The sequence below is a fragment of the Echiichthys vipera genome (assembly GCF_963691815.1).
Source record: "Echiichthys vipera genome assembly, chromosome: 10".
NCBI lineage: Eukaryota > Metazoa > Chordata > Actinopteri > Perciformes > Trachinidae > Echiichthys > Echiichthys vipera.
In genome coordinates this window covers 5,945,953-5,957,417 of record NC_139835.1, presented here as the reverse complement: position 1 = coordinate 5,957,417, position 11,465 = coordinate 5,945,953, and the positions used below count along the sequence as shown (strand labels likewise).

The 11,465-nt window shown below is 40.7% G+C and overlaps 1 protein-coding gene across 1 annotated transcript in view; it reads right to left on the bottom strand.

The window, feature by feature from the left end:
• The window catches only part of sympk (symplekin), a 20,288-nt gene extending 13,192 nt beyond the window's left edge, over positions 1–7,096 (bottom strand). Inside the window, exons 1-8 of the mRNA XM_083921335.1 lie at positions 6,959–7,096; positions 6,534–6,668; positions 6,053–6,118; positions 1,141–1,194; positions 911–984; positions 697–823; positions 306–555; positions 20–190 (exon numbers count right to left, since the gene is read on the bottom strand). Of these exons, the coding sequence (XP_083777461.1) occupies positions 20–190; positions 306–555; positions 697–823; positions 911–984; positions 1,141–1,194; positions 6,053–6,118; positions 6,534–6,602 (811 nt within the window). The 5' untranslated portion in view covers positions 6,603–6,668; positions 6,959–7,096. The remainder of the gene's footprint in view (positions 1–19; positions 191–305; positions 556–696; positions 824–910; positions 985–1,140; positions 1,195–6,052; positions 6,119–6,533; positions 6,669–6,958) is intronic.
• Positions 7,097–11,465: the final 4,369 nt, after the last annotated feature.

Here is an 11,465-nt window from a genome sequence, read left to right as displayed (position 1 = left end):
CTGTCTCAGAAGCACTTACCATGCAATGTCTCATACGCCTGCACCACCTCTGACATGAACATTGGCCTCTGACGGGCGATGTTGGCCAGGGAGCCCAGTGTTGTGGTGAGGTTAATGCTGGAAATGGCCGGATGGACCATGAACTTGAGCAGATTCTCCAGCGCAGTCTTTCCCTCCTGGCACAAAACATCTGTTGACCCAAAAACATCAAGATGTCAGTTTTAAAAGATGAACTTTAAAGGACTGGACTAAAAGCAAACATATTACCACATTATGTCTTTAGAGCAGGAGTCGAACATCTGTACCGTAGCGAATGTATGAGTGATCTCTGGGAACTTTGTCCAGGCTGATGTTACCCTCCTGAGACTTGGGAACGTCGGAGTCTGACGTCCGCGGTGACAGAGTGATGATTAATGACTCCATGAACTTGATGGCGTGAGTGCGAACACCGTCATTTTCGGAGTCCAGCAATGCAATAACATCCACTTTCATCTGTGTGACCAGATCCCAGCATGCCTCCTGTGTCTCTGATACTGCTTTAGAGCGCACCAACCACTGGCAGGGAAAGGAGTTGAAAACTCAACAGATATTGGTCGAAGTAACTTGACTTTGTTGTATTTACAGCATTTACTCTTTGGGCTAACTCACCCAAGTGTAAGAAAATGTGTAAATGACAATATTTAATGAATATTTTACCTTCAGAGAAACTTTGTACAGTTGGGTGAGTGTGAGGATGGCTTTCTTCACCACGTTCACACTTTCGTCCTTCAGCAACATGTTCAGATTGGCGATCAGCCTGAGCAGGAGCTCATTGTCCCGTTTACTGGGAAATCAGAAAAGAAACCTGTAAAACTTTCTTTCACAAATGTACAGCCATGAGACTGGAAGATGCGTCTGTCTAATATCTCACCATGCTTCCTCTATGAAGCCGATGACAAATTTTCTCACTTCGATAGACTTGTCAGTCTGAAAGGCGATCAACTCCTACAGGATGAACGGGGCAATGGAAGAAGAATTATGAACCAGAGTTTTAGTTTATGTTGACATAGCTCCATTTGATAAAACAGCTCACACATTCAAACAGCTTTGTTTCAGGTCAAACAACAGTCAGATGAGAGGGCTGCACACACGTTTACTTACATCCAAGAAATTGTCAAGAAGAGAGGGATCCTTGTTAATGATCAGCTCCTGGACCTGAAAAAGAAATATGATACAAGTTAATTAATTTAATGAATGAATTCAGTATTCTCCTCCACAGGGATGTGGTTCGCTATATATCCCAGGTATCCTCAAAGCAATTTCAGTCAAAAACAACTGGACTGGTTGTTTGTCTAGGAAGACGTTTCACCTCTCATCCAAGAGGCTTCATCAGTTCAAGTACGCATCTGACCAGGCTGGGACTGGTCCAACTAACTGGTGTGGAGATCCAGGTATTTAACCTCTCAAAAGGCCGATGATGTCACTGAAACCCTTTGTGCTCCAAGTGCCCGCGCCCGTCGTTAGAGTGACAGTCGGTGGTGGGCAGTTGGTTTCGACGTCGTTAGTGCTCTATTGGGTCTGAACGACAGTCGTTGGGGTCACCCGGGCCATGTGTGAACAGTTGTCCTTTGAGGTTAGATTGTTGAATCTCCTGGGAAGGGACGAAAGGGCGGCATTGTAAATTGGAGATAAGTGGTGTCTCAGACCCCCTCCTCTGTTTAGCGATGGTTTCTCCACTTTAACATAGATGGCTTCTTTTACTCCTCTTTCAAACCATCTGTCCTCTCTGTCCAAGATTTGGACATTGCTGTCATCAAAGGAGTGGGCTTTCTCCTTGAGGTGTAAGTGGACAGCCGAGTCCAGGCCTGAGGAGTTAGCTCTCCTGTGTTGGGCCATGCGTTTATGCAGTGGTTGTTTTGTTTCTCCAATGTAAAGATCTTTGCATTCCTCGTTGCATTGGACAGCATAAACCAGGTTGCTTTTGTGGTGGTGTGGTGTTCTGTCCTTCGGATGTACTAGTCTCTGTCTGAGTGTGTTACCGGGTTTGAAATACACAGGGATGCAGTGTTTGTTGAAAATCCTCCTGAGTTTCTCCGATACCCCAGCCACATATGGGATGACTATGTTGTTTCTCCTGTTATCTTTTTCTTTCTCGACCACTTTGGTTTTCTTTCTGGAGGCAGCTGCCGTTTTAACAAAGGTCCAGCTGGGGTAGCCACAAGTTGTGAGGGCGCCTCTCAGGTGCTTGCGTTCTTCCCCTTGAGCCTGTGAGCTAGTGGGTACGTTATCAGCTCTGTGCTGCAGTGTTCTGATAACGCCAAGCTTGTGTTCCAAAGGGTGGTGAGAGTCGAAAAGTAGATATTGATCCGTGTGGGTGGGTTTTCTGTATACCCCTATGTGGAGGCTCCTGTCATTCTCCATATGTACGTCACAGTCCAAGAAGGGCAAGCTGTTGTCTTTAACTTCCTCTCTGGTGAACTTGATGTTTCTGTCCACTGAGTTGATATGTTCAGTAAAAGTTTGCACCTCTTTGGATTTGATCTTAACCCATGTGTCGTCCACATATCTGAACCAATGGCTTGGGGTTACTCCTTTAAAGGAGTTCAACGCCTTGCCCTCTACCTCCTCCATGTACAGATTTGCCACAATAGGGGACACTGGTGAACCCATGGCACAGCCGTGTTTCTGTCTGTAAAAAATGCCATTAAACTGGAAATATGTGGTATTCAGGCACAAATCCAGAAGTTGGCAAATGTGGTCTGGTTTGAGATTTGTTCGGTTTTGTAAGGAAATGTCCTGTGTGAGCCGCTCTCTTACCGTGGCCAAGGCCTCCATGGTTGGAATACAGGTGAACAAGGAAGTCACATCGTAGGACACTATGGTTTCATCTGGATCCATTTTTAGGTCTCGGACTTTGTTCACAAAGTCCATGGAGTTTTGGATGTGGCGTGGGGTGTTTCCCACCAGTGGTGCCAGAATATTGGCAACATGCTTGGCAATGTTATAAGTGACCGAGTTTATGCTGCTGACAATGGGCCTGAGCGGGGCCCCTTCTTTATGGATTTTTGGGAGTCCATATAAGCAGGGGGTTGAGTCCTGGGGGTAAAGCCTGTAATACTGTGGTTTGCTAATGACTCCTTCTTTTTGTAGTTGCTGTAGACATTCTATCACCTTCTTTTTGTAACCGCTGGTAGGGTCTCGTTTCAGAGTTTCATAAGTGTTGGAGTCACTGAGTAATGCAGAGATCTTTGCCTGATAATCAGTTGTATTGAGAACAACTGTGCATCTACCCGTGTCTGCTGGAAGGATAGTGATGCTGTGGTCTTTGCTCAGTGCCGTCGTGCCGAACACAGCATCACTATCCTTCCAGCAGACAAGGGTAGATGCACAGTTGTTCTCAATACAACTGATTATCAGGCAAAGATCTCTGCATTACTCAGTGACTCCAACACTTATGAAACTCTGAAACGAGACCCTACCAGCGGTTACAAAAAGAAGGTGATAGAATGTCTACAGCAACTACAAAAAGAAGGAGTCATTAGCAAACCACAGTATTACAGGCTTTACCCCCAGGACTCAACCCCCTGCTTATATGGACTCCCAAAAATCCATAAAGAAGGGGCCCCGCTCAGGCCCATTGTCAGCAGCATAAACTCGGTCACTTATAACATTGCCAAGCATGTTGCCAATATTCTGGCACCACTGGTGGGAAACACCCCACGCCACATCCAAAACTCCATGGACTTTGTGAACAAAGTCCGAGACCTAAAAATGGATCCAGATGAAACCATGGTGTCCTACGATGTGACTTCCTTGTTCACCTGTATTCCAACCATGGAGGCCTTGGCCACGGTAAGAGAGCGGCTCACACAGGACATTTCCTTACAAAACCGAACAAATCTCAAACCAGACCACATTTGCCAACTTCTGGATTTGTGCCTGAATACCACATATTTCCAGTTTAATGGCATTTTTTACAGACAGAAACACGGCTGTGCCATGGGTTCACCAGTGTCCCCTATTGTGGCAAATCTGTACATGGAGGAGGTAGAGGGCAAGGCGTTGAACTCCTTTAAAGGAGTAACCCCAAGCCATTGGTTCAGATATGTGGACGACACATGGGTTAAGATCAAATCCAAAGAGGTGCAAACTTTTACTGAACATATCAACTCAGTGGACAGAAACATCAAGTTCACCAGAGAGGAAGTTAAAGACAACAGCTTGCCCTTCTTGGACTGTGACGTACATATGGAGAATGACAGGAGCCTCCACATAGGGGTATACAGAAAACCCACCCACACGGATCAATATCTACTTTTCGACTCTCACCACCCTTTGGAACACAAGCTTGGCGTTATCAGAACACTGCAGCACAGAGCTGATAACGTACCCACTAGCTCACAGGCTCAAGGGGAAGAACGCAAGCACCTGAGAGGCGCCCTCACAACTTGTGGCTACCCCAGCTGGACCTTTGTTAAAACGGCAGCTGCCTCCAGAAAGAAAACCAAAGTGGTCGAGAAAGAAAAAGATAACAGGAGAAACAACATAGTCATCCCATATGTGGCTGGGGTATCGGAGAAACTCAGGAGGATTTTCAACAAACACTGCATCCCTGTGTATTTCAAACCCGGTAACACACTCAGACAGAGACTAGTACATCCGAAGGACAGAACACCACACCACCACAAAAGCAACCTGGTTTATGCTGTCCAATGCAACGAGGAATGCAAAGATCTTTACATTGGAGAAACAAAACAACCACTGCATAAACGCATGGCCCAACACAGGAGAGCTAACTCCTCAGGCCTGGACTCGGCTGTCCACTTACACCTCAAGGAGAAAGCCCACTCCTTTGATGACAGCAATGTCCAAATCTTGGACAGAGAGGACAGATGGTTTGAAAGAGGAGTAAAAGAAGCCATCTATGTTAAAGTGGAGAAACCATCGCTAAACAGAGGAGGGGGTCTGAGACACCACTTATCTCCAATTTACAATGCCGCCCTTTCGTCCCTTCCCAGGAGATTCAACAATCTAACCTCAAAGGACAACTGTTCACACATGGCCCGGGTGACCCCAACGACTGTCGTTCAGACCCGATAGAGCACTAACGACGTCGAAACCAACTGCCCACCACCGACTGTCACTCTAACGACGGGCGTGGGCACTTGGAGCACAAAGGGTTTCAGTGACATCATCGGCCTTTTGAGAGGTTAAATACCTGGATCTCCACACCAGTTAGTTGGACCAGTCCCAGCCTGGTCAGATGCGTACTTGAACTGATGAAGCCTCTTGGATGAGAGGTGAAACGTCTTCCTAGACAAACAACCAGTCCAGTTGTTTTTGACTGAAATTGCTTTGAGGATAACGATGACCTGGACGAATGAGAACATTCACAGGCATATATCCCAGGACACACTGGGGCAAAAAGCAGGAGATGCCCAGGACACGTTGCAATATAAGTAATGGTTGGAAAACTTGTGTTTAGGGAAAATAAATTGACACTTGACCAATTTTGTATGGGGACCCCCTGCTTACCCCTGTATGCCCTGGTCTGTCCTCACCTCTCATTGCAATATATTATCATCGCAATATATAATTAAGTAGTCATAATCTTGATATATTGGTTTACATTAGGTTATCTTTACATGAGTACATATGTATATATCCCCCCTTCCTTTACTTGTATCATCCATACCATATTATATGTTTATAAATACTGTACCATCTGCCCAACACACACACACACACACACACACACACACACACACACACACACACACACACACACACACACACACACACACACACACACACACACACACACACACACACACACACACACACACACACACACACACACACACACACACACACACACACACACACACACACACACACACACACACACACGTTGTTATCTGTACTTTATCTCCACTGTCTGTATTTGTAATCCACATCGTGTGCTGTATTTGTCTCTCATGTCACCTTGTCTATCACTTAATAAAAAAAGAAAGAAAAAGAAAACAAAAGAAATAAATTATGTAGGTGAACAAAAATGATATAAGAGACAAACCTGTTTGAGCACTGTTAGCTTTTCATCCGTAGGTATCAGGGCGGCCTGATTCAGAAGATCCACCACCTGGAACAGATGAGCAAACTCAATCAGCTTTCCCTTATGCAGACATTTATTTTGACACATGACAATCACTGCAGGTTTGCTTGCTCGCTGCCAGCCTGGCAACCACTTTGAAACGTGTTGAGCCCTGACACATGCTGCTGACCCCACACTTCCATGGCAATATTTTGGGTATGCCATTTTGAGATAATTTATTCCTAAGTAGACCATGACACTGTTGCATAAATCACAGCATACACCAATCAAAAACATGCCACAGCTCAATAAGCCATGCACAGATGCCAATGTCACTGATGGTTCTTCCTATAACAAACCCAGTCGACATAGTTACCAATATCATTACCCAATGCCTCTGTTTGTATCAATCGAATCCCCTAATATATTTTACATGATGCATTACTAGATGTAAACAGCTTACCCTTTCACTGGTGGTCATATCGACGACATTGGGGATTTTGGCTGCCCCCTCCTCTGCAGAAAACTCCATGATACTGCTCTGCTTCCCTCACTATGGACACAACATGGTCTTCAAAGTCCTGTTAAATACTGTAACCTGCGGAACACACAACAGAAGTAAAAACAGTTATTTTATAGTCCGCTGAGATTAATCACTGAGACGAGCGCTTTAGAAAGTGCTCACCACAACAACTGATTTGTTATATATCTGTACCCGACTGAATACTCAGATACATTGGATATACACCATTAATAACAAGGCTTTAACGCCAACACAATCAAAACCACTTTGTTCTGAGCCAGCGAGCGCGCTAGCTCCATGCTAACCGCACCGCTAACACCGAGAGCTGTTCCCATTACAGTGACCGATAAGTGACACTTACTCACCGCCACGCAGACTCTGTCATTCGTCGCAGCACCAGTAATTCAACGTGACTAGTGTGGTAGACTCAATACGGTACTAGTTTTAACATAATTAGTTCAACAACTCTGCTCCATAAGGGAAGCCGCCATGTTTAATTCTTCTTCTTCTTTTTGTTTATTGGCGGGTTACAACCATAACTTCCTTTGGTGTATACCGCCACCAACTGTATCGGAGTATGGAACACTACCATCTATTTTTTACATCAAAAGAAAGAGGAGATAAAATCAATAGGTCAATAAATAAAATGATTAGGTCAATAAATAAAATAAATAGGTCAATAAATAAAATAAATAAGTAAATAAATAAAATAAATAGGTCAATGAATAAAATAATTAGGTCAATAAATAAAATAAATAAGTAAATAAATAAAATAAATAGGTCAATGAATAAAATCAATAGGTCAATAAATAAAATAAATAGGTAAATAAATAAAATAAATAGGTCAATGAATAAAATAAATAGGTCAATAAATTAAACAAATAGGTCAATAAATTAAATAAATAGGTCAATAAATAAAATAAATAGGTCAATAAATAAAATAAATAGGTCAATAAATAAAATAAATAGGTAAATAAATAAAATAATTATGTCAATAAATAAAATAAATAGGTCAATAAATAAAATAAATAAGTAAATAAATAAAATAAATAGGTCAATAAATAAAATAAATAGGTCAATAAATAAAATAAATAGGTCAATAAATAAAATAAATAGGTCAATAAATAAAATAATTAGGTCAATAAATAAAATAAATAAGTAAATAAATAAAATAAATAGGTCAATGAATAAAATCAATAGGTCAATAAATAAAATAAATAGGTAAATAAATAAAATAAATAGGTCAATGAATAAAATAAATAGGTCAATAAATTAAACAAATAGGTCAATAAATTAAATAAATAGGTCAATAAATAAAATAAATAGGTCAATAAATAAAATAAATAGGTCAATAAATAAAATAAATAGGTAAATAAATAAAATAATTATGTCAATAAATAAAATAAATAGGTCAATAAATAAAATAAATAAGTAAATAAATAAAATAAATAGGTCAATAAATAAAATAAATAGGTCAATAAATAAAATAAATAGGTCAATAAATAAAATAAATAGGTCAATAAATAAAATAAATAGATAAACAAATAAAATAATAAATAAATAATCGTACATTTAAAAAAAAAAAGGGGGGGGGGGTGTTGTTAGGTTATATTAGGACTAAATCATTGTAGATAACCCAGTCTCCTTTAAACACTTGCTGAGTGCCTTCTGTTCCAGTGACCTCTCCTGTTGTCCCAGTCTGCCTCCCAGACTCCACACTCTTCCTGCTCTCTGCACTTCACCAGCCAGCCTCATTCTCTCCTCTGTGTATCTCACACACTCCATCTACACATGTTATTCACTTTCTGTTTGTCCACATTCACACTCCTCCGTTCCACTTTTTCCTTTTCAAAATACAGTTTGATTCAGTCCTGTGTGTGCTGTTCTCATTCTTGTCAGCACTGTTTCCTCCCTTCTGTTTTTCCTTTTAACACCATGTGCTCTCACATTTTTTTGTATATTAGAATAATTTCTTCCAGTGTTGTCTCTGTCCCACCTATCTTGCCACTTTTTTTATTACTTCTTTTTTTAATATTGCTTTAACTTCTGCTTTTCCAAAAGGCATATCTATTACATAGTTCATTTTTGTTGCTCTCTTGGCAGTTTGGTCTGCTCCCTCACTCCCTCCTCCTCCTGTTCTGTGTAATCTATCTAAGCTTTGTAGTATTTCTAAGAGAAGGTCTTTTCTGTTAGAATTACACTTCTGTATACTTAGAAGGGCGGCTAATGAACCCACACAGAACACCACTCTATCTGCTCGAACATCCTCCACCCTCTGTAAACCAGTCATGATTGTCATCATCTCTGCTGAGTAAACAGAAATTTGGTCTGGTAACCTTTGCCCTATATTGATGTGCATTGATGGAATATATACACATATTGTATATATGTCTTAATACCTGCGGGTGATTGTTTTTAATGTAGTAACTCACCTTGTACGCTATCTCACCCTCTTGGAGTAGTGGTCACTCGTATATTACTTACGCTATATTCCTCTGATTTAGCTTTTGTTATCCATCCAAATCCATTACCTTGATAAATTCCATATTCCCAACATTCCTGGTTTACAGTTTTGCAGGGTCTTCATATCCACATCCCCGTAGTCGACTCCAGTATTCAAGCAACAGTTTCTCTCTTCTGAGCTCTATCGGCATTTCTCTTAATTCTACATGTAGTGATTTAATGGGTGATGACCTCATTGCCCCGGCCAAAATCCTCAGTGCTTTATTTATTACTCTGTCTATTTTATTTATGTGTTTTAGCATCCATAATCTATTGACAATCTCATTAAAGCCCTATATATATATATATATATATATATATATATATATATATATATATATATATATATATATATTAATGAGGGCAAAGCTGAGACAGACTGGGGAGCAGTCATCAATGAGAGAGAGATCATTAATGACTGCTCCCCAGTCCGTCTCAGCTATTGCCCTCATTAAATGAATAACTTTCTTGCATTTTAATTCTATATACTCCACCTGTGTTCTCCATGTGCCCTCTTGTAAAATCCCGAGATATTTAAATTTGTCCGCTTTTTTCCATATCTTTCCAATATATTTGTACATTCTGTGCATCTATCCTTTTCTTATTGGTTCTTGTCATAAACCATGCTTTTCTTAAAGAAACCCTAAAGCCCCAGTTGTGCAACCACTCCTCAACATCTGTGACTGCTTGCCTAATCGTGTTCATTACTAGTGTAGTATCTCTTCCCCTAGTCCAAACTGCCCCATCATCTGCGTACAAAGCTGATCCTATTCTTCTGGTCAAATTCATAAATGTATAATAAATCATGACATTAAATAAAACTGGACTAATGACGCTCCCTTGTGGAAGTCCGTTTCCAATTCTAAATTCTTCAGACACTTCTGATCCCACGTTAACTTTAACTCTTCACTCTGATAGAAAATCTAGGACCCAGTTATAAAATCTTCCACTGATCCCCATCTTATTCAAATTAATTAATAATTCTTACCTTCACATGGAGTCGTAAGCTTTTTCTTCTCAGGTTGGAGTTCCCTCAGGCCTGGTCTCTGGGGCACAATATCATTCTCTGTAAGATTGCCACTGATGTTGTCAACTGACTCATTTGGCCTTGTTTGGCTTGTTTTCACTTGCATTAACAGTTCTTAGGGCCTCAGCATATGAAACTTTGTCAATGATTTGAATTCTATGCACTTTTTTTTGGCCTGTCTTTGGACCACACATCCAGCAAAAGCGGCACTATGCTCCCCTTCACTATTACAGCATTTAATCTTAGCATCTTTGTTACATTTTCCATACTCGTGCTCCTCTTCACATTTTGCACACCTCTGCTTCCATTTGCATTGCTGTGCTGTGTGTCCCGTTCCCTGACGTTGTAGTTTAACCAACCAATGTGAATTTTAGAAGGCCTCGTTTGAGTGAAAACGCAGCACTGAGAAACTATCCTGGTTGACTCCACTTTTATTAGTTTGCACTCTTTTGGCTTCAGTCACTTTCCCACCCTTGACTTCTTTCTTTACTTCATTGTCATTTCTAGTGGCACATCTGTGATAACCCCACGCAGTTTTGCTGCCTTTCCTGGTACATGGGCCTTAATCCTTCCACCATCAAGATACGACATTTTAAGGATCATTTCCTGCTGTTTCTTACTTACTGCTGAGATAAGAATTCTTCAGTTGGACAACAATTTTGCAATTACATTTTTCCAATTGCTTTTTTAATTGCTTTGGTTACTTGCCCTCAGTTTATGTTTGAGCTGGATAAACTGTGATTTAGATGCTGTCAAGAAACAGTATTTTGCTTATTCGTGATATTTTATGTCTCTAATATTTTCCAATTTTCCAATATACTGAATACAGTACAAGTTTCAACATTAGGTCCCTGCTTCCAGAGGATGGACCCCCTTTTCAACAAATAATTAAAGATCCAGTGAATGAGGTCAAATATCTGATCACTCTCTTTATATGACACGTTCATCTTGACAGGGATCTCCATCCTTTTCTGCATCAAATAGATAGTAGGCTATGGGATAACACTGTCTCTCTCACCACTGGAACAGCTCAGCTCAGCTCAGCTCAGCTCACCTCAGTTCAGTTTACTTTATTAATACCCGTAGATAGGTTTGTCGTGCAGTAGCAGGAGAGGAATGACAGGACATACAGAAGACAAGTTAAACACACAGCAACAAACATGGGTACTGCCAATGTTCACTGAGCAGGATATGATACAAGGGACATTACATAGGTTTAAAAACCATTTTCAATAAATAGAAATAAATAAATAAAAAACAACAAGTCACAGGATATACCTCAAAGTGCATTAGGAGTTATTTAAAAGTGAAACAGCAGCAGGGACAAAGCAGGTCTTAAAGCG